General features: G+C 41.7%; 1 protein-coding gene across 1 annotated transcript in view; it reads right to left on the bottom strand.

Annotated features, from left to right (window-relative positions):
• The window catches only part of PDSS2 (decaprenyl diphosphate synthase subunit 2), an 82,157-nt gene that overhangs the window by 3,190 nt on the left and 54,762 nt on the right, over window positions 1-24,205 (bottom strand). Inside the window, 3 exon segments of the mRNA XM_070953613.1 lie at window positions 7,268-7,303; window positions 16,189-16,320; window positions 16,982-17,155. Of these exon segments, the coding sequence (XP_070809714.1) occupies window positions 7,268-7,303; window positions 16,189-16,320; window positions 16,982-17,155 (342 nt within the window).

The following is a 24,205-nucleotide window of genomic DNA, read 5'->3' as shown; positions in this document are numbered from 1 at the left end:
CAGTTTCAAATTCTGTTTTGTGCTGTTCAATTCCAAATGTTATCTACCGAAAATCTTTCTCTTAACTGTGCATAGCAAAACCACTGAAAACTAAATCCCTCTGCAGTCAATTGATCTCTTGATTTCATTTTACATCCTCCATCCTTTAGGAACATCTGATTGTGAAGCAGACCGAACAGAGGTACGAATAGCACTTGATCAAAGCTTTTTATTTTTGCCTTCTATTTTAAGCTGTTCCACTGAATTTTTATTACCTTTCAATTTTATTGTCATTATTTGTGTGCTTAACTTTGTAACATTTTTCACTGCTCTAATTCTCTGAGAAAAAGCGCCTTAAAATACCAACATAACTTCAAATAAATAAAGATGGAATAGAGAGAATATTTATATTGTACTTTATTCCAACAATCTTAAATCAATGTCCATGATTCTATCATTCAGCTAGCCGGCTCTTTCTCATTCAGAAACCACCCATCTCCCACACAAAGTGACTCTATTTTATATATTCCCAACAATCCTATGATGATGTTTATAGCTGAGATACTGTGACTTTCCAGTACCTCTGCTAGTCACTGTGTTTCTTTCTTATTTGTTGAAGCTTTTGCATGAGTATTCCTTTTAAGTTTGTTTATACATGGTTATCATAAAGGGACAATTAGTATAAGCCACAAAGAAAAGATGCCTTATCCCTTTTTTAAAAAACCATGCCCTATTTGACATCCATTTCAAAACTTACAATACAAAACAAAACAAAAACCTATCATCCTGCCATGTGGGCATTTAACTATTGGACATATATATAGCCTTATTTCTTTTAAAGTGAGTAAAGCCAACCCTATTGTTGTACAATAAACATTGTACAAGTAAGAAATGGATAGTTAATACCACAAATGTGTTTTGTACTTTCAGCTATGAGCAGGCACTTGTACTTTAAAAGCAGTTGATCTTCTGTTGAAATAGGAGGGCATTTATCTCAAATGGAGCGAACAACAGGATTGAAATATCAATTTTAGGGAGGTGGTCATGTTCAGATAGAAAGGTTAGGGCCAGCCACAGATCCTGTAATTTAATGTATCTTAGAAACCTGAGATGTTCCATAATTGCTTTCTCCAAGTGTCCTTGAATTGAGATACAATGTACTTTTATCTATTTATTTATATCATGCCTAATTTTTAAATAAACCAAAATTGCTGACCTAAGTCAATAGAGTACAATAAAAATTACCTCTACAATCAACTAAAAGAGGCAGTACACATAAGTAAAACAATTACTGTATTGCTTTCTAACAGCAAATGTCTAAAGTCACATTCCTCAGAATTTTTACCTACACAGGAATGAATTACTTATATACTTTTAAGCCTTAGCAGAAGTGAAGTTTTTGCAGAAAATGGAATGTAGCACACATTGATTTGAACTTGAGATAGTTCATCATAACATAACTCTATTTTCTCTAAGGCCCTGATTCTCCAGTTTAAGGAGCCTTTCTCCCAGACTGTATGGCCTTTTTGAAGGATTTTGTACAGTCCTTCAAGATCTAACTTACATAAAAAAAAAAAAAAAGCAGTGGTGTTTCATATACTTCCATGAAATCTATTAACTAATCAACAAGAATATCCTGTGCTTTAGGTAATGTGAAACAATAATTAGTTTTTCCCCTAATACCATTTCTAGTTCTAGATATTTAGCCTATTCCAGAAGTTCTTCAGTTCCAGCTAGATTGAACAAAATTATTCAAAAATTTCACACCCAACATTGAGAAAAATCTGTTGATTCTGATTAGTTTCCTATATAGAAGAGACACTGACAGAATGTTACAAGAGTCTGCCCAAACTGATAAAGCAGGAAAAAGGAATAGTTCAAACCCAGCTACCCTTGCTTTTGCAAACTCATACTGCAAAAGTGCATTCTTTATTTGGAACTTCAACCTTCTCACTGTCCCCACATCTGAATAAACTCTGCATCTACCATGTCCAGGAAAGCAAATGTATACAGCTACTGAACAGTCTCTCAAATATAAATAGAATCCCAGCCTATCCATCTTTAGAACAGAACAAAAATCACAAAATAGTGCTCCAGAAGCAAGGGTTTCCTGCTCTAATTGGTGATCTGATTCTCACTCAGACCAACCATTCCCTGCTCTCTCTCGCTCTCATTTAGCTCTCAGCCTTCTTTATTGGCCACTTACATGGCATCCTATATCAAACCTTGTAACTTGCTAAAGAGAAAAGGGGGGAAAAAAGCAAACCTAAAATTGATTTGTGGTCAAGCAACTAACTAATCTATTAAGAGTTTGCCATGCTTTTCTAATTTTGTTTTTCTCTTGTGGAGAACCTTCTGCCTCACTAAGTGCTGATATTTCGTCTACCAAGCTGTTAGCCTGAAACAAGGCCAATACAATTTGTAGCTAATAGATTTACTTTTCCTTGTTACAGTTGGAAGGTTTCCGTATTTCTTACTACATATCTGATTGGTGTTTGTGGCTTCTCTCCTTAACCTCTTCCTCCTTTTTTAAATGGCAGCTGGACAAACATTTATTTAAAGTGCTTCATTTTATATAACTTTTTGGCTGTGCTATAATACAGCTCTTCCTGTCAAAACACAAAATTGAAAAGATACTGCCAAATATTTAACAGTTTAGCTCTTTTATTATATATAGGGAGTATAACTTTACTACAAAACTATGCCTACTGGGCTGGATCCAGATTTTACCATTAAAAAAAAATAAAGTCTCTTTTGGGCTATAGAAAACTTTTGAGTCAATAAAGATATTCTCTCACTAAGTATAGGATATGATTTTGTTAATTTCCTTTTTTCTAGTGTGGTCTGCTGCAACACTTCCTCATGTTTCAAAGGAATTTCCACCTCCAATGAGAATGTTTCAAGGGCTCCAACAGGGAAATTAGGAAACAATCTACAGGTGATTTGTGCTGCCAAATCTGGATTCTTAATCTTTATTTGGATCACAAGGTGTGAATCTATGAAGTCTAAATGGCAAAGAAGGAAGATTCAGTAAGATTGATTTTAAAAAAAATAGCCAGCTGAAGCAATTCCATAAATTACTTACAGAAATATGTTATCAAAGAAATGTATAAATATAGGAAAAGCATTGCTCCAAATCTGCTTATAGAATCAAAGCAAAGTTAGAAAATTACTTCCAAACAATTCAATTTACTTATTTGTGAAACTGAATACCGTAAAGTTTTTAATATTACTTTTAATTATGGCCTGACAGTGTAATCATATAAAAGCAAAAAAATAAAATACATGCCATTTTATCCAAGGGCCTTTCTCCATGTGCACCCAAACATGGCACAAACAGTCATCAGCAATCTTTTTATTTCTAAATCCCCATGATGCTGCCTTCATCTCATCTCCAACCGTACCTTAGGTGGTCTTAGTGTACTTACTTTAAGTAGTGCTTAAGCAGGCAACAAGTCATAGCGGTTTTACATAGCTGTAGATACAATCTGACATGCTTTCTGTGATCTGTTTTATCAGTGATGCTGTTAAGGTGACTGTAGGCCAATCAGACCAGCCTGGCATCTATTAGCCATTTTGGGCTGTTGCTGAGGACACAACCCTTCCCTTCGGCTCTCTGGGCACAGTCTTCCAAAACCATTTCAAAATAAATCCTCCCTCTTTACCTTTGGTTCTTAAGTCAATCTCAGCTTGGAGACCTGGACCCAAATACTTATCTGGTAGCTATGGTGGTGGTGGTGATAGGGTGGCTGTGTCATGGAACAGGAAAAACTTGTCCTTCTTCCTGTTGTGATCCCATTGCCCCTCTTTGTTCGTTGTTGTTTAGGCTGCTTGGAAAGTGGGTTTACTGCTTTTCCGGAAGAATACTAAACATGTATTTAAACATTGATGCAAACAAAGCACCTTTTGAATCAGTATATTTTTCAAAAAAATAGCCATAATTTTTGCACGGCCAACACAGCTGGTTTGAAAAATGTCCCTGGTTGTCTTTCTCTATGAATGCAAAGGCTACACTTACATTGGGCTTTTCAAAAAGTGACTGCTTTGCACACAGGAAATAACTAACGTGGAAATGGAGGTACTAACAGATCACTATTTTGAGTAATAATCAGTAATCAGTACAGATTAAGAGACTAGCGGTGCTGAAACTTTCTATTTAATCATGCAAATAAAATTTCTCCCATGAATTAAAACGCTTGCAATTCAAGCTATTGTGTAAGCCTAACCAATATTTGTTATATTTATTTACATTTAATTCCACCAGGCCATTTTCAGGAAGCCTTTGTCATTTCCTTACTTATAGCTATTACTAGTATTGTTCTTTTTCTTAATTTCTGATCAGAAGAATAGACTACATCTGAAAAGACTACATCTGCACAAGCAGTATGCAAATTTTGAGGACCTACACTTCAGCAGAGCAATTTCAAACACTGCTTCTAATGTTTTTACATTTAACCTATATCTTTTATTCCTTTTTGTTCATGGGAGTTCAAAGAATCCTCCCCTCCTAGAATAGGATATTAATCGAGGATAATTGATTTTCATATGGTCACAATTCTCTCGAATATTTGACTAGTTTTAACAGATTTAAGTATCAATAAATGGTTTCTCATAGTAGTAACTAAAGTGGGCTTTTGAAGTTGGCCAAAATCATCTACAGAAAAAGGATCCTGCAGAATACAAAGGACATATTGGCATGAAAGATCAATGGGACTTTGGAGTGCAGAAACCAAGTCAGAACTTGTTAAGTTAAACAATTCTATATTATGGAAGAGGAACTTCAGCATGAGCCAAACAAGCTCTTGGGTCTCTCCTTGAACTAGCTCTGATTCAACAGAAATTACCTGGACATTTGACACGGCAGATCTAATTAAGAATCTTTATTGCACACTAGACTGAAGCCAGTTAAATTAGGTTTTTTTTGTTGTTGTTTTTTTGCTTTAATTTATATGCCGCCCTTCTCCGGAGACTCAGGGCAGCTTACAATGCATTAAGCAATAGCCTTCATACTTTTGTATATTTATACAAAGTCAGCTTATTGCCCCCACAATCTGGGTTCTCATTTTACCTACCTTTGAAAGGATGGAAGGCTGAGTCAACCTTGAGCCTAGTGAGATTTGAACTTGCAGTAATTGCAAGCAGCAGATGTTAATAACAGTGCTTTAGTCCACTGTAGTACAGGCTCTGTTCAAGTTGACTGCCTTCTATAAAATGTAGACAACATTTATTGCACCCTCCCAATTTAAGCCAGTACCTCTTTCTCCTGCCTTTTTCACACCTTAATGGATACCTTGCTTTGAGTTCCTCATGTTTATTGTGAGGTAGCAGTTGGTTATTGACATATCTGGCATTCCTGCCAAGAGAAACTCTAGCTCCCAATGTATCTCCCACAATAGCATCATGTGTATCAAACTGAAAATAGATGATAGGATAGATTACAGTCTCAAGTAATCTTTACTGTGATTAACTGTGCAGAGTTAACACTTTCCCTTTCCTTTGTTTTTGTTGTGAGAACAATAGCAGGGTATTTTATAGAATAGTACAGTGTTACCATTATTAATCATAACACAGAATTTCCATCCCTTCCCCATGTGTATTTTAAATGGTAAACATGCTTCCTTCCTGCCCCACAATAAGAATTGTAAAATTGCTTCAACTTCCATCAACAAGGTTCAAACCAGACAATTAAACATTAGTATGAGATACTAATCTCATACAATATTATTAATCCTACAGTATTAGACAGGGTTTAGATACATAAAACTGAAGCAAAGTGACAAAAGCAATAATCCTAACTAAATGTCCTTGTTAAAAGTATTATATTTCATACATTCCTATAAATGCTATCTTTGGGATGGTATATCTAACTACTATATGAAACACATTTTGTATGTAGAACAGGAAATATTCACTCAAGGCATTCACATTACAGTTCACTTTCGGTGGCCTTCTCAAAGAGTTATTTGTACTTTTCAGTGTGTGCTTACAGGAGGATATAGTTCGGATGCTGATAAGCACAGGATCAAAATTTATACAGGTAGTCCTTGACTTATGACCACATCAGAGGACAAATTTTCTGTTGCTAAGTGAAACAATTTTGAAGTGAGTTTTGCCTCAATTTTACAACCTTTCTTTCCCATTGTTTAGTTAGTAACAAGGGTTGTTAAATGAATCTGGCTTCCCCATTTGACTTCGCTTGTCAGAAGAGTGCAAAAGGTGATCACATGACTTTGGGACACTGCAACCATCATAAATATGAGTCAGTGGCCAAGCATCTGAATTTTGATTTCATGACCATAGGGATGATGCAACGGTTGTAAGTGTGAAAAATGGCCATAAGTCACTTTTTTCAGTGCCATTTTTACTTTGAACAATCACAAAAAGAATTGTAAGTCAAGGACTACCTGTGTATCATGTGGCTATACTAGCAAATTCAACAAGCCAAGGCCCTTATAGAATCCATAGTTCTATTGATCCTTAAGCTTTGATAATTAGAGCTCGAACCCTTGCCTTCTGTCTGTCTCCCAGGTGCCCTTAAGTTTAGCACTCAAAGGCAAAAGCTACAATGAGAAAATAGCAGCAGGTTGATTCTACAACAACCAGATATTCATACAAATCATCCCTTTTCCCTGGGGAATCTGGAAAATGAGACTTTCAAATGAGACTCAGCAACATTGTTCAATCACCAAATTTTGTGAAGCAGCAGATATTTTAATACATATGTCCATTCAGGCAATTCCAGTCTAGTGGAAGCTCTTCCTATAACTACTCTTTTGTTACAGTTAAATTCTGGGATAAGGGACTGGCAAATATAATTGGCAGAGAATAGCGATGCATATAAGCTGAAGTTACAAGGGTTCCCCAAAACCCTTATTAGAATATAATTAGCCTAAAGGCTCTCAAATCTGATCCTAATCAGCCTTCTAAAAACAAGAACAACAATAATTGCAGCAGCAATACACAGGAGCAATAAGAAACACACTTGGATACAGGAATATTTGCTGGCTGTACACTTGATTGCTGTGCTACTTTGTAAGTGCATCCAGTTCTGAGTCTATCATGCCTGAAATCAGATTCAGCTGAAAATCCGATCCTGCCCCATTATTGCAGTTTATATACCTGTATCACACACACTGTACTGTAATTGTTATAAGCTGCTTTACGAGGCAATTTGTGATTGAAACCTGAAATGAAATACTATAATAGTAATAGCAAGGCTCATTCATATATTCCTTCAAACATAAAAGTTAACAAGTCTTTAGAATGAAGACGTATTTTAGCTGCTCACCTTGCTATAGTCTATTAAGTCTTCTTTGCCTTGAGTCTTAAATCATGTAAGAAAAACAAATAAAATTATATTATTACAAGCCTGTAAATCATAAGCTGCACAAAACTCTAAGAAAAATCTAACATGTTGTGCTAAATAGGTAAAGGTTTTCCTGTCAGTCATGTCCAACTCTAGGCCCGGTGCTCATCTCTGTTTCTTGGCCGAGGGACCAGCGTTGTCTGAAAACAATTTCCATGGTCATGTGAGCAGCACAGCAAGGCTATATGCCAAAGGCAAACAGAACGCTGTTACCTTCCCACCGGGGTGAAATCTAAAATTCGTTACCACCGGTTCTGTGGGCATGGCTTGGTGCTGGGGGTAATGTGACTGGGTGGACGTGGCCAACTTTTTTTTTTTTTACTTTTAAAAGCATTTTTTTTCTACAACCTTAAGAGGTTGCAGAAAAAAAATGCTGTAGAAGCCTCTGACGATCAGGCAACTCAGCTGGGATCGCCAGAGGCTTTTAAAGGCATTTTTTTTTCTACAACCTCTTCGGCCAAAGAGGTTGCAGAAAAAAATGCTTTTAGAAGCCTCTGACAATCAGGCAACTCCGCTGGGATCGCCAGAAGCTTTTAAAGGCATTTTTTTGTAGAAAAAAATGCTTTTAAAAGCCTCTGACGATCCCAGCTGAGCCGCACAATCATCAGAGGGTTTTTTTTTTACTTTTAAAAGTATTTTTTCAGCTGAAGAGGTTGTAGAAAAAATGCTTTTAAAAGCAAAAAAAAAAAAAAAAGCCTCTGATGATTGCGCGGCTCAGCTGGGCATGGGGGGGGCACAGGGATTTTTGCTATCAGTTCTCCAAACCATCCGCCGCCATCACTACCGGATTGGGCGATCCGGTCCGAACCGAGAACATTTCACCCCTGCTTCCCACCAAAGTGGTACCTATTAATCTACTCTCATTTGCATGCTTTCGAACTACTATGTGGGCAGGAGCAGAGGCAAGTTATGGAAGCTCACCCCATTGCGTGAAGCTTGGTTCTCAAATCCAGGCTATCAGTTCTCCAGGCGAGAAGCTCAGCTTCTTTAACCACTGAGTCCTCGTACCCCTGTGCTAAATAGAAAACCCATATATTTTTTCATCAGGTTTAAGAACTCATATTTGGCTTTTCAGGTGTCTACTAGTTTCTGTTCTACTGACATCTTTCAGAGAGTGGACATGATACATGCTGCGCAAAATAACTAGTTCTTTCAACTACCCCTCAAGTGGAATTCTTTCTTTTGTTTCTGAGAAAGACTGTGATGAATTTATGGATCAATGAAGCATGGCCCTTAGCCATATTCCGCATTACTTTCCTCTATGCAATTACAGTCTCATGAGAAAGAATAGGAGCAAACAAATTACATCCACCTCTGCATGTAACCCACAGTAGCAAATACAGCTCTGAAGGATCAGCCTTACATAAAGACAGAGCTTGTAATGTAGAAAATACACACTGTCAAACTTTTTGAAGGGTTCCCCAGGAAGAAAAGAAGCAAGAGAAGGGGCGTTGGTCCTACCTGATACGCTCCTTCTCGTTGAGTGGAGACAGCAGCCAGGATGGGTAGCAGCAGCCAATCAGCATGAAGGACTGAGTCTATCAATCACATCAAGTCCCGCCCTTGTTGCCGGGTAGACCCGCTTTAGGCGAAGAACTGAAGAGATAGACTCGGCGTGTGGGAAAAGAAGAACAGAGTCCAGAAGAAAAAACAAGGTTGAAAGCACCAGACTGAAGAAAAACACTTAAAGGGAGGGTCTGGCTGCTGTCTCCACTCAACGAGAAGGAGCGTATCAGGTAGGACCAACGCCCCTTCTCCATTGAGAGTGGAGACAGCAGCCAGGATGGGACATACCCCAGTTCACTGTCCCGAAGCCGGGGTGGGACCAGACTGGTGCGAAACATCCTCCCCAGAAACGACCTGTTGTAACACCTGTCTACCAAATGCAGCCTCCGCCGAAGCAAAGGAGTCAATTTTATAGTGCCGAATAAAGGGAACAGGCGAAACCCATGTCGCCGCACGACAAATCTCGAGCAATGAAGCCTGAGTAGACCAGGCAGCCGACGTAGAAGCACTGCGGGTGGAGTGCGCTGTTATACGTGCCGGTCGCGGAAGAGAACGGAGGTCGTATGCCGAAGCAATGGTTTGCCGGATCCAGCGGCCGATTGTAGATGAAGTCACGCGAAGGCCCAGGGAAACAGGCAAGAAGGATACGAACATCGATTCCGAACGGCGAACCCCAGCTGTTCTCTTCAGGTAAATCCGGAGAGCTCTTCTAACGTCCAAAGTGCGCCAACGGCGTTCTCGAGGATGAGTCGGTCCGGGACAGAAATTAGGTAAGATCAACTCCTGGGAGCGATGAAACACCGAATTGACCTTCGGGATGAAGGTGGGGTCCAGGCGGAGAACCACACGGTCAGCATGAAACACACATAGATCAGAGCGAATTGACAAGGCGGCAATCTCTGAAATACGGCGGGCCGAAGTTATGGCCACCAAGAAGGCGACCTTGCAGGATAACAATCGGAGGCTCGTTGTCCGCAACGGTTCATAAGGAGGACCCATAAGCGAGTTCAACACCAACGGCAAATCCCAGGTTGGATAGCGGTGTAACACCGGGGGAGACATGTTCGAAGCACCCCGGAGGAAGCGGCGAATGAGAGGATGTTGGGCCAAGGATGAGAGGGAACCACAGCGAAGGACTGATGAGATAGCCGCAACCTGGCGCCTCAAAGTGTTAGGAGAAAGGCCTTTCGAGAAACCCTTCTGAAGGAACACCAACACGTCCACAATAGAAGCCTGAAGGGGCGACACACCATGACTGGCACAATACGAGCAGAAGGCCCGCCAAGTAGCCGAGTAAACTCGCTCTGTGGAAGGGCGGCGAGAGGCTTGAATAATCTGAATCACGTCGCCTGGAATGTTCGCGTCACTCAGACAGCGCCGCTCAACCGCCAGGCGGTCAGATTGAGCCAAGACGGATCCGGATGGTACAAGGCACCTTGAATGAGAACGTCCTGATCGTGTGGAAGGCGCCAAGGAGGGGCGACTGAAAAAGACACCAGGTCCGCAAACCAAGGCCTCCGAGGCCAGTGGGGAGCCAACAATATCACCTCCGCCCGCTCTGTCAGGATTTTGCGAATGACCCTGGGAATCAGCCCGGTTGGAGGAAAGGCATACAATAGGCCCCGCGGCCAAGGGGATCGCAGAGCATCCGTGGCAACAGCCTGAGACTCCGGGTATCGGGCGAAGAAGAGAGGTAGCTGAGCATTCAGATGCGTGGCAAAGAGATCGATCACAGGAACGCCGAATCGCTGAATCAGACCTTGAAACATGCGAGGATGAAGCTGCCACTCCGCATTGTCCACATGTTGTCGACTCAGCCAATCCGCCTGAGTGTTGCTGGTTCCAGAGATGTGTTCTGCGCGAAGGGAGCTGAGATGGCGCTCCGCCCAGAGACCTAACTTCAGCGCCACAGAAAGCAGGGACTTCGACCTGGTGCCCCCCAATTTGTTGAGGTGTGCCTTGGCAGTGACATTGTCCGTTAGTACCAGAACGTGAGCACCGGACACCAGGTGAAGGAAGGCTCGGAGGGCAAGGAAAACAGCCTGCAATTCCAGCCAGTTGATTGGACGGGCGGCTTCTCGGACAGTCCAAGTTCCTTGAGCTATCTGCCCCTGGCAATGAGCTCCCCAGCCGAGAAGACTGGCATCTGAGGTGACCACCACTCGTTGAGGCTCGAGGAAGAGGGAGCCGGCCGACAGAGCTGGCGATGTCCACCATCTGAGGGACCTGCGAACAGCTGAGGGAACAGGAATCGGCCTGCTTGATGTGGCTCTGCCCGCCTTCTGAAAAGGTAAAAGGAACCATTGAAGCTCCCGGGAGTGGAGCTGAGCCCAGGGAACAATGGTTATGGCCGAAATCATCTTCCCCAGGAGTTGGGAAAGAACGTAAGGTGAAACAGCCCGACACCTTTCAATCCTAGATATCAACCCTCGCAGACTGTCCTGTCTTTCTGTAGAAAGAAAAACCGTCCCCTGGACAGAGTCAATGAGGGCCCCCAAATGGACCAGGGAAGTACAAGGGATTAAGTGGCTTTTCTCAAGATTAATCGAAAAGCCATGAGAGGCCAAGGTCTCTAGAGTAAGCCGAAGATCTCGAGTAGCCTGTTGTAGGGATGAGGACAGAACAAGAATATCGTCCAGATAGCAGAGAAGCCGAACTGAACGAACCCTGAGGGAAGCAGCTAAGGCTGCTAGCACCTTAGTAAAGGTGCGGGGAGCAGAGGAGAGGCCAAAGGGAAGGGCCCTGTATTGATAGTGGACCCCCCCGTAACAAAATCGCAAATAACGCCTATGGGAATGACAAATCGGAATATGCAGATAGGCCTCAGTGAGATCTATCGAAGAAAGGAGATCGCCCCTCCTAACGCCGTCAAGGATGGACTTTAAGGACTGCATCTTAAACTTTCGGTATACTACATACCGATTCAACCGTTTAAGGTCCAGAATGGGTCTCCACCCCCCCGAGGACTTAGGCACCAGAAAAACCCGGGAATAGAAACCCGTACCCCGTTGATCAGGAGGGACAGGTTGGATAGCCCTGATGGAAAGGAGATGCTGTACCGCAGCGTCCATAAGGACACGTTTTTCCGGATTACGAGAAATCGGACAGCAAACAAAGACACTCGGAGGAGGGGAAAGGAATTCAATGGCCAACCCAGATTTTAACGTGGCCAGGACCCATTGATCGGAAATAGATCTCTCCCAAGAGGCGGTAAAGAGGGCCAACCTGCCGCCTATGGGAGGACCGGAGATGCACTTAGCGACGGCGTCGGTAGGAACGACCTCCTCCCCCCCGAAAGGGCCGTTTAGATACGAAGGGCCTACCACGAACAGACCTATCCTGAGAGCCACGGAATCTAGTAAAGTTAGTAGGGGGCCTAGAAAAACCAAAGGAGGAAGACCCACCCACATCGTTACCTCTAAACTGAGAACGAGGGGTGTAAGGGGAAAAACGGGACTCCCCCCTGCGGAAAATAGGAGCTAAGATCTTCTTTTTGTCTCTCGTTTCAGTGAGAAACGGCTCCAAGGCATCTCCAAACAACCTGGTACCCCCAAAGGGAACCGAGGCTAAGCGCCATTTGTGTCTAGTGTCCGCTTGCCAATGACGCAACCATACTAAGCGGCGGGCAGCCACGGAGGAAGCAAGAGCTTTAGAAGCGAAGCGGGCGGCAATCAAGGAAGAGTCAGCTGAGAACTGCAGAGCTGCAACAATTTTGTTAAGGTCCTGTTTGATACGTAAATCATCAGGTGACAATTTTTCCTGCAGCTGTCGCAACCAGAGCAGGGTAGTCCGGTTAAAGAATGAAGCTGAGGTCGCAGCTCTAATAGCCCAGGCGGATCCTTGGTGAGCCCGTTGAAGGACTAAGTCCGATCTACGTTCGTCTGGGCGAAGTGCTTCGTCCGGATCCCCTGGAACGTTGACATTAGGCAGTAAGGCGACGATGGGCGCGTCGACAGAAGGGATTTGAAGGATGGAGTCCAATTCTGAAGCCACCTGGAAGTTCCTTCGGTCATTGGCCGAGGGCAGGACAGCTGAAGTAGGAGAAGACCACTGCCGCTTCACTGTGTCCAAAAAGAGCGGAGGGGTTGGCACAGATGTAGTTGGTCTGGCAGGTTCGACAAACATGGGATCCAATGAGTCAGCTGGAGAAGCGGGCACAGGATCAACGACTGGAGAGGACAAACGAGCCGTAGAAACAGCTTTAAACAGAAGCGACTTGAACAATGATTGCGGAAACAACCCCGTAAAGGAGGGCTGGTCCGGAGGAAGATTCTCATCATCTGAGAGACCGGAGTCGCTATACTCAGCATCCGCCAAGGTTGAGGGCTGAGTAGAATGAGAGCAGGATGGAGAATCAGGAGCCCTGCATTGCCTCTTTTCAGGAGTTGGCCGTTCCGGAGAAACGGGCGATGCTGACCTTATGGAACCCGCACGGCTGGAAAGGCAGGAATGGGCGGCTAGAGACCTCTGCACCGCCGCATCAATCATGCGTTGTATCTGCTCCGGAGAAAGCTGGCCGGTGGGATGAACAGGCCCAGGATCAGGATCAGAGGCAGTCGGAGGAGGAGACAGAGAAGAGACCTGCGCAGGATCCGGATCCGAGGATGCAGGCTGACCAGAGGACTCAGCGCCCCAGAGATTTATGGTAGAGATGGTCACTGGACAATCCTGGAGTGACATCTGATCCGGAGTGTCCGGGCGAGAAGGCATTGAGGGTGCTGAGGCCACCCTTACTGCAGGAGGCTGAGAGACAATGCAGGTAAGATCAGCGCTGGCCTTGTCACATAATTTTTTCAACACTTTGTCCCTCCTTTTTTCAGCTCTGGACATCAAGACCTGTTTATCAGGTCTGTGATGGGCATGAGGCTCGTGTAAAACTGGGGATGGCTCCTGAGAGGCCTCCCGAGTTAAAGGTTGATCAGCAGACTGAGGGCCTGAACGCTCACTTCCATTAGCCCCGGCCCTACGGCCGTGTTTTGATTTTGACAGCGCCTTAGGCATAATGGCTGGCAAGGGGCTCACGTGCAATAGCAAGGGGAGCGTAGGAAACTTCACAAGGTCACAAAGTCAATGTGAGCAGGCCAAGACAATAAGGGGGGGGGGCGTGGACAAACCCCTCTAATAAACGTCTGCAAGGTCACAGTGTAAAAGAGCCAGGGGGCGCGAGAGCTCCACAAAGGCTAGTAGTAATGGGCAAATTTTAGTCCAAAGTGGCACTTGATGAGGTAATAACAGCTAGGTAGAAAGTACAAAGGAAGTCCAAACAGTAAGGCCACTAAGTGGAATCAGCAGGTGCACTATAGTTGAGATCCAACAAGTCCAGTAACTTTAATAGTCAAACAGAGGCAGAGCAGAATAAAGGGAGATTCTTTTCAAATTGAGGCCAGAAACGACGAAATTAGCAGTCAAAATGGCCGCCGCCCTCACTTCGAAGCCAAACTTCCTGCTGGCAAGCAGCTTTCAATGTGGAGAGAAGCAAACAAAATGGCCGCCGCCCTGACTCCGAAGCTAAACCTTCTGCTGGCAAGGAGACGTCAGGAGGGAAAGGAGCAAACAAAAATGGCCGCCGCCCTGACTCAGAAGCCAAGACCTACTGAGGGCAATCAAAATGGCCGCCGAAGGCTCCGACGATGTAAAATTGCAGAGGGCGAGCAAGGGAAAATAAAATGGCCGGCGTGACCTGCCGATACAAGCAATTTGCCGCCCAAATTGCAACGGAGGCTAAAACGGCCGTCGAGTAGAGCCAGTCCCTCTGGGAAGCCTCCCAGCCCAGGCAATCCAACCAGGAAGACAAGCGCCCCCCCCCAGGGGTGCTACAGTTAGAAATAGCGTCCTATCTAGAAGGGCAGTAAAGGGCTGAACGATACCACAAAGTTGTTAGAAGTCCAAGAGTCGATCCAACCGTTAAGGGGAAAAAGCGGAAAACCGTAGTCTAGAAGTCCGAAGTCAAAAAGCCAGAGAAAAACATCCAAATAAGCTAAATAGCCAGAAATGAGGTAGAGCTAAAGACCCACACGCCAGATCAAGCTGAAGGACTGAGTCTAAAGCGGGTCTACCCGGCAACAAGGGCGGGACTTGATGTGATTGATAGACTCAGTCCTTCATGCTGATTGGCTGCTGCTACCCATCCTGGCTGCTGTCTCCACTCTCAATGGAGAACAAGGTGGGGTGCTTTACTCTATTTTTCATTTAAACTACCCATTGAAGAAAGAGCCATGTATTAAACGACTTATATCAAGGCTTGCATTAAAATGCTTCTATTGAGATCGCTTTTGGGAAGGAACCACAATCATAAGATAAGCAATAATATCAAAGCCAGTAGGCTAACATGTGCCCAACCAGCTGTGTTTTGAATTATAATCATATATGCATGAGCAGCTCATTCCCTCTGCTTTATGCTAGAAATATTCAATTATTGTAAAACTAAAACTGTAGGGAAGGCAGGCATATTTTAAATTACATTTATTTTTGTATTTTAATAAAATTGAGTCTAACCGGATGAATTTTAAAAAGAAATTACCATAAGAATCATAGACTTTATGCACATAAACACACTCAACGGTAACACATTTAATTTCTAGTTCTACTAAATAATAAACATGCAGAAATAGGAAAACTATTTCTTTTTATAAATGCTTATAACATTGATACCTTTTATGGAACTGAGTAGTTGGATTCAGACTCTATAACTGTGGTTAATGTTAACTATGGTTTTTTTAAAAACAAATTAATATGAGGGGATGATTATGATTTTGTAAGATGTACAAACATGGCAGTGGTGAAATCTAAAATTTGTTACCACCGGTTCTGTGAGCGTGGCTTGGTGGGTGGGTGGTAATGTGACTGGGTGGGCAAGGCCAATTTTTTTTTTTACTTTTAAAATCATTTTTTACATGTAAAACCATGTAAAAAATTGCTTTCAAAAGGTTCTGACAATCCCAGCTGAGTTGCCTGATCGTTTTTAAAAAACCCTCTGACGATCAGTCAACTCAGCTGGGATCGTCAGACCTTGGATCGTCAGAGCCATTTAAAAGAAAAAACTTTTTTTCTTTTAAATGGCTCTGACGATCCCAGCTGAGTTGCCTGATTAGCAGGCAACTCAGCTGGGATCGTCAGAGCTTGGCTCATCAGAGCTTGGCTCATTAGAGGCATTTAAAAGAAAAAAAAGGTTCTGATGATCGCGCGGCTCAGCTGGGCATGGGGGGCAGGGGCAGGGATTTTTGCTACCGGTTCTCCGAACTGCCCGCCGCCATCGCTACCTACTCGCCCGAGCCAGTCCGAACCGGGAGCATTTCACCCTTGAAACATAGCCACTATAGATGTATTTATTTATTTACCTCTTTAATTTGCTTAATCCAGACTTCTCTTCCAACAGACTCTTGATGGAATACTACAGGAGCAGAATTTAAGTTAAATGGCTGGGAATCATTCGAATTTCCATCAATAAATGGCTGAATATCAGCATTTAGCTGAAAGAAGGGGATTAAAATCATGAAGTTAAGAGTAGTTAACCACAGGAAATGCATTTAACAACAACTAATATTACCTGAGAATTGCAAAAAACAGCTGATCTTTACACAGCTATTGAGATTTGATTATTCTAATATTTTAACTGAATCTTTATGTTGATGGTTTCATTTATTTGTTGTTAACATTACAGCAACTACTTGCCATACATACCATGAATAAGATGGGATGCAATTTTCTAGATAAATACATTGACAATTTCCAGGGCAGCCAAGTACCCTCTTTTGTCCCCTTTCACAGATGCTCAGGCAGCTATCATAACTCCCCAAATCTCTCTAATTCCATACTGAGCTCCCTGTAAACCTTCTGCTCACTCCTCCTATTCGCTCACATTAGTTTCCTGGGATTAGTTGGCTACTTTGACAGCTGTCTCAGTTTTAAAGGCTGTAAGTGTATCGAATCAACTTAGCACAGGGAAATGAATTCTGTGATATGCTAAATACTTCATATAAGTATTTTTTCATGCAGTTTAGTCACAAATGAACTAAATGTGTGTGTGTGTGTTTTTAAGAAACATATTATCTACAGAAAGACATGCTTCTTGGATAAGGATGCTGGCTGCTTGGCCATTCGGGAAGCTTTTAAAGAAGAGAGAAGTCATACCTTGTGACACATAGACATGTGCTTCCCATACTTAAACGCCATCTTCTGAATCCCTACAGCATGCTTTGCCAGCTCCATTGCAGCCTGGCAGCTTTTTGCCAGCAAAACACAATGAGATTGGAAAACCTGCTCTTTCCAATCTGATATTCTGATGTCGTCTGTGACAATGTTTTCCTAGAAACACAAAGAAAGATGTTACACATTCTAAAAATAATCAACAATGATAGAACAATGTAATTGTTTAATACGTGCCATTTGAAGCAATTCATTCTGCTAGTTTAACAGACAGAAATTATAGAAATAAATGGTTTTTAAAAATGTTAAGCTTCTGCGGAATATTCTCAATATCTTTCTCCCCTTATAAGTTTATAAGTTAACTTATAAACCAAACTATAAATTCCTATGATCTAGATCTCTATGCTGGGAATGTAAAGTGACTGAATTATAGCTAAATACTAATTATCACACTACTAAGGTAAGTATAATTACAAAGCAAAGCAAAGCAAAACAAAACAAAAATATAAATATTAGCCTGGAAGAAAATATGAGTCTATAAAAAATAGGTGGTTACAGGAAAAGCTTTGTGATGGACAGAGGAAAGCTGAACAGTTCCTTGCTTTCTTTCTAGAATCATCCCCTTCTGTCGCTTTAAAGGAGTAGCGACAAAAGGGGTTTCAGGACATAAGACATAAATGTACATTTAGAGAGCCAGTTCGGTCTAGTGGTTAAGACACCAGGCTAGAAAGCAAGAAACCATAAGTTCAAATCCTACTTAGCTATGAATTTATAATTATTGTACAATTTTAAAGGCGGGATGTATACAAACAAACATGAAGCTACTTTCATACTAAGTCCTGTTATAAAAGCATTTAATAGTTCAACAACTGGGATAATTCAACAACTATGGATACTCAACGTCTTAGGAGAAATCTTCAGAACCCCAGATACTGCTGATTTAACCTGAGATCACCCGATAAACAAAAATCCCATAATGTACAGACAAAACCTGCATTCATTTTTATGGGAAATGTAATATCCATACACTGTAGGTTGATACGATATATATTATTCAAAATGGTTCACCAACATTTTGATTACATCTAGGACTTTTTATTATTGCAGTGACTTATCTTTCTTTTCTATTATCTACCACAAAGCGATTTAATGGTCTCTATCAAGAGTAAATAGCTGCAAAAAAGCACAGAATTTATTTGGCCACTGCCTTCAGGATGGACTGGAAGGCAGCTAAAGATCCAGGCAAAAAGTGATTATGCCATCTACACAATTCTGGCTCTATGAGTTACTTCAATTAAGTTGCTCAGAAAAGAAAAATAAATCTGCATGACACTATAATTTTCTAGTAAGGTATTATCTGACATAAAATTGGTAAGAAATGAAATAAAATCCCTGCATTCAGTTGTAATCTTCCTCCTTTGTGGCTACTGCCAAAGAGTGCTGTGTTGCAAGGAGATAATATGAGACTGATGGGAAAAGTAGTACAATTCCTCAAAGCCAGCTTGCTGAACGTTGTATCATTTCATTTTATTGTTTTCAACTTCCATGAAGGAGGTGATAATGAGAAAAGAGAAGGCAACAAGGAAAACCACACATTTGCTCTTCTATTTGTGACAGTTCAGTAAGTGGCAATCATGTTTAGTTTAGAACATTTCCTGGATTTCAAGCACAGATAAGAATGGACACCTAAATAAAATGTTAATGATCTCCCATTTTATGCAATGTTATAATGAGCCTTGAAGAAGAAATGTTTTGGAATTGGTGAATGAGGACAACAGAGCAATAGGTATCAGGGTACATACGCTAAAAGCTCAATGGTCAATTGCATGTTCACCTAAAATCTGAATTACTATTTACTTATTAAATTTATATGCTGACCATCTCACTCTGAAAAGTGATTTTATTCATTTTTATTTACATGAGTATGATTTCATTTAAACACTGTTAAATCTTCATCTTTATTTATGCAGAAGAATCGTACAGCTGGCAAAAAGTAACAGATTTTGAAAGGAGTTAAGTTTGTTGTCAAGTAAGGCACATGTTCATTTTCAGTTTTTATATTTTACCTAAAATGAATAATCTCATTAGGTTCGGTATAAATGCCTGGCTATTATCATTTGCAGAAATGTAGCAACTGCATCAGGCAGCTTCCTCCAGAACTGGAGATTTTATGTGACACTGAATGAATGTAAGAACAGAAGTGGAAGATGCAGAAGAACGGGCTGCCACAAGGAAGTGTATTGTTTCCAACATTGTATAACATATATACAATTGATTAACCAGTTCCCAACAACACATGTCTATTCATTTATTCTATGCGGATGATACAGCAGTGGCCGCACAAGGATCAATTATTGATGAGATAGCTGGGAAGCCTATGGTAGCACTTGTAGAATTAAGACCATATTAACCGTCAAGGGAGCTCAGCCATCTATGTTGCGCACATCAGTTTTGGCCTTGAGTGTTTCTGCAGCAGAGCATGCTGCTCCAGTGTGGGGCACATCTACACATGCAAAACAAGTTGATATCGCCATAAATGAAGAAGGGACAGGATGTCTCAAACCTACATCAATTGAGAAATCTCGCTGGCATTGCTCCACCTAAAGATCAAGAGAAAGTTACCAGCAGACGCTGAGAAAACTAAGCAAGAGAATGATTTTTGACATCCTCTGAATGGCCCCAAGCACACCGACTCAGATCTAGGAACAACTTTTTGGCATGAACAAACATTCTTGAGGGTACACAAAAACAAAATCAAATTAAAAGATGGAGGAAGAAGACGACCATCAAGCAAGGAATAACATCTGGCTGAAGGACCTCCCTTATAGTACCTGGAGGACACTGAATAGATTGAGAGTTGGCGTGCCTAAGTATAAAATCAATATGTCAAGTGAAGGCTCAGATAATAACATGCTGTGTGAATGTGGAGAGAAACAGAACCCAGCCCATCTGCCAGTATGTTGGCTACTATCAGAAACATGTACCAAGAATGACTTTTTTTTTTTTGGCCAATGACAAAACCAATGAATGAAATGTTCATTCTGACAGTTTAAAGTTTGATCTAGACATGGAAGAAGCAGCAACGGCATCCAAAGAAGGTATTCAGTCTGAGTACCTATTAATAATGGATGCAAATCAACTGCTTCATTTATTTTAATTAACATTCCGCAAGGCTTGTCTGCCCACATGTGTAATAGATAGCTTCCTATAATGCCAAATGTATTTAAAAGTAAGTAACTAGTATACGTGCATAATATATAATGGGTTGGTCCTATCCTGAAAATAACTTGCAGACCCAGACATTTTTGTATCAGTCCATAGTAACTGCTATTATAAATATTTAACAGATTAACAGAGTTGGAAGGGACCATATAGGTCATCTAGTCCAACCCCCCGCTCAAGCAGGAGACTCTAGACCATTTCTGGCAAATGGCAGTCCAATCTTTTCTTGAAAGTCTCAAGTGATGAAGTTCCCACAACTTCCGAAGGCAAGCTGTTCCATTGGTTGATTATTCTCACTGTCAGAAAGTTCCTCCTCATTTCTAGGTTGAATCTCTTTGTGGTCAGTTTCCATCCATTATTCCTTGTCTGACCTTCAAGTGCTTTGGAAAACAGCTTGACCCCCTCCTCTCTGTGGCAGCCGCTCAAATATTGGGACACTGCTATCATGTCTTCTCTGTTCCTTCTCTTCACTAGACTAGCCATGCCCAGCTCATGTAACCGTTCTCATATGTTTTAGTCTCCAGTCCCCTAATCATCCTGGTTGCTCTCCTCTGCACTTTTTCTAGAGTCTCAACATTTTTTTTTATAGTGTGGTGACTAAAACTGGATGCAATACTCTAGGCCTGGTCTTACTAGGGCTTTATAGAGTGGTATTAGTACCTCACTTGATCTTGATTGTATCCCTCTGTTAATGCAATTTAGGATTGCATTGGCTTTTTAAGCTGCTGCTGGCTCATATTTAGCTGATTGTCCACTAAGACTCCAAGATCCCTCTCACAGTCACTGCTATTAAGCCTGGTTTCCCCCAGTTTATATGTGTGCTTTTGGTTTATATATATTTGTCTTCCCCCTTAAAGAATAATTACTGAATAAAATGGTACAGTATTATGAAATGATCATTTTTAAACATGGAAACCCATACACTCCAATGAAGAAGGTCCTGAGAAGATTTTCGCATAAGGATTACCTATCAATAAAGATGTGCGCATATACACACAAAACAGGGAAGCTGCTTTCTCTTAGGATATTTCTAAGGAATAGCAAGATCGCATCAGCATACACAATAGTGCCTCTGATATTACAATGTTGAAAAAAAATTAAGATGGGTAAAATTTCCTGAAGATATAGCCAAGTATTATGAAATCTCTGTATTTTCATATATCCCATGAGATTTTAGCCATTTATATTTAAACTTCACACTTTATAAGAACTAATTTTCTCTTATAAGAATTATGGCAGTGCAATCCCTCACTTTTGATTTCAAAAAAAAAAATGTTTTGTAATGCTCAGAAGCATGAACACAGAATTTGCTTGCAATAGTCTAGCTGGAGAAGTCTGGGAGTTGAAGTCCACACATCTTAAATTTGCCATGTTGGAAAAACACTGACCTAAACCACAGTGTCCAGTTCCTGGAGGACATCTTTCTCCCAAGAACATCTGCCCATCCAACAAGCTCCCAGGTTGAACCTGCCTCAGGTTCCTCTTTTAAACTTTGCCATCTCATGGGACCTAGGAAGTGTGCTTTTTCACACTGTCCCTATGCTCTGGAATAGTCTCCCATCCAATATAGGACAGGCCTTAACTCTGTTTTCCTTTCTACCTTCATATACGCCAAAGGACCTTTTATAAATAAAGCTGAAACTTTCTGCAGTACTAATAGAAACACCATATAGTATAATAAGTTATGACACATACACAATTCAGAAGTAAACTCTAATTTAGAGTTCCATAAATATATTTAGGATGCGAATACAAAGATAACATTTCTGTCAAAGTTTATATAAATGCAATCACATGTTAAAAAGAAAGCTAGAGTATGACAGTTGCTGCAATCTGGTGAAACTATTTGATATTATTAAACACAGAAGACATATATTATGTGCTAAAGTGGACTCAGTACTGGGAGAAAAATTTAGAATTTGGATATATGATATTCTGATTCCATCTTTCATTTTTGTTGTAAATTCTATCTAGTCCTCTCTATGGTTAAGCACTTGCCCCCATTCTCATCCAGATAGGTCTCACATATGCAGGCCAAGCAGGTACACTTGTTCCTCAATTAACAAGTTGTGGAAGATTACGGTCTTATTACAAACAAACCTGGCGTTAACTAACAGAAGCCCGAAGCAAAGAAACCAAGCAACACCACAGCGAACATAGAGAAGAGGCAATTAATTCTGAAGAGGACAGCATCTCCTTCTCCTAGAACTCCATCCATCTTACCTCCTTCTGTGGTAATTTGTCTTCTGTCCTCAAGCCCTGAAACATCCTTCCAATCAAAGTTTCTCTTTCACTATCAAATATCATTCGAGTCCGACTATCAAGCTAAATGGAATTTTTTGCCAGCACTATTACAGTATACTGTATAGCCTGCTCCCAATTTACTTCAAATTACTTGCAAAAATATGTTTGACTGTGTATAAGAATATGCAAGGGACATGGTGGCTCAGGGGCTAAGACGCTGAGCTTGTCAATTGAAAAGTCAACAGTTCAGTGGTTCGAATCCCTAGTGCTGCGTAACGGGGTGAGTTCCCATTACTTGTCCCAGCTTCTACCAACCTAGCAGTTTGAAAGCACATAAAAAATGCAAATAGAAAAATAGGGACATCTTTGGTGGGAAAGTAACAGTGTTGGCATTTAGTCATGACCATGGAGTTACATGACCACGGAGACGTCTTCGGACAGCGCTGGCTCTTCATTTTTGAAACAGAGATGAGCACTGCCCCCTAGAGTTAGGAACGACTAGCACATATGTGCGAGGGGAACCTTTACCTTTAAGAATATGCAATACACATGCTCTCCCCTCAAATATTTTCAGGAGGTCAGTGGGATCCTCCAGGCAGATCTGGGATACTAGGAGGTAGAGGGGGAAAGCACAAAGAGACCCTGGGTGTAGTCCAGAGTACAGGTAGTCCTCGACTTATGACAATTGAGCCCAAATTTCTGTTGCTAAGTGGGAAAGTTGTGAGTTTTGCCCCATTTTACGACCTTTCTTGCCACAGTTGCTAAGTGAACCACTGCAGTTGTTAAGTTAGTCATACTTTGTTAAATGAATCTGGCTTCCCCATTGATTCCACTTGTCAGAGGATCACAAAAGTTGATCACATGACCCTGAGACACTGCAACTGTCATAAATATGAGTCCGTTGCCAAGTGTTTGAATTTTGATCACCTGACCATGGGGATGCTGCAATGGTTGTAAGTATGAAAAACGGCGACAAGTCACTTTTTTCAGTGCTTTTCTAACTTTGAATGGTCACTAAATGAACTGTTGCAAGTCGAGGACTACCTGTACTTAATCAAGTTTAGCTTGAAATAATTTTAAATACAGAGGTTCATGTAGTCCTCACTAACAATAGAAACCAGCAATTCCCATTGCTAAGTGGTGCAATCATTAAACGAAACATCACGTGACCATGCTGACTTACAACATCAGTTCTGTTCTGCCCCAGCTACAGACCCCAAAGAACGCAGCACACACAAAGTCTATACAAACCTTAGTTTACTAAATTAAACAGGTTTTTTTTCAACAAAGGCTGTTAATTAACTTTCTTAACAGCCTACAAGAATCCAAAGAATAAAAAATCTTAATCTTACTATGGTTGGCAGAAAGCCCAGAATTTGCAGAGAACTAAGATCAAGCCACGAAGGAGAGTGAACGAAGTTGTTCCCTGCAAATTGCTTCAGTCGGCATTCCTCCTTAAATAGGCTAAGGGAGTGGCCAATTAGCCCCAAGCCTTACTCTCAAGACCTCCTCCTGAGGAGCCACTCCTGCCTTTTGGCAGCTCTGCACGCCCATGCATCGAGAAGAGGCTCCTCCTCTTCGTCCTCTTCACTTAAGGGAGCTTCTGGAGATTCTGAAAGCCCTGGCTGAATCCCCACCTCCGGCACCACATCTTCTCCAGCCTCATTGTCCGACTCGAGTGCCAGCTGCACAGGCTGCTGGCGCAGCACCACACCAGCCTCCTCGCTATCCGAATCAGCCACC

This window comes from Pituophis catenifer, unplaced genomic scaffold (genome assembly GCF_029215685.1).
Source record: "Pituophis catenifer annectens isolate HBS135680 unplaced genomic scaffold, rPitCat1.0.hap2 SCAF_1, whole genome shotgun sequence".
Taxonomy (NCBI): domain Eukaryota; kingdom Metazoa; phylum Chordata; class Lepidosauria; order Squamata; family Colubridae; genus Pituophis; species Pituophis catenifer.
The sequence above is the reverse complement of the archived record's forward strand: the minus strand, read 5'-3'. Positions and strand labels throughout refer to the sequence as shown.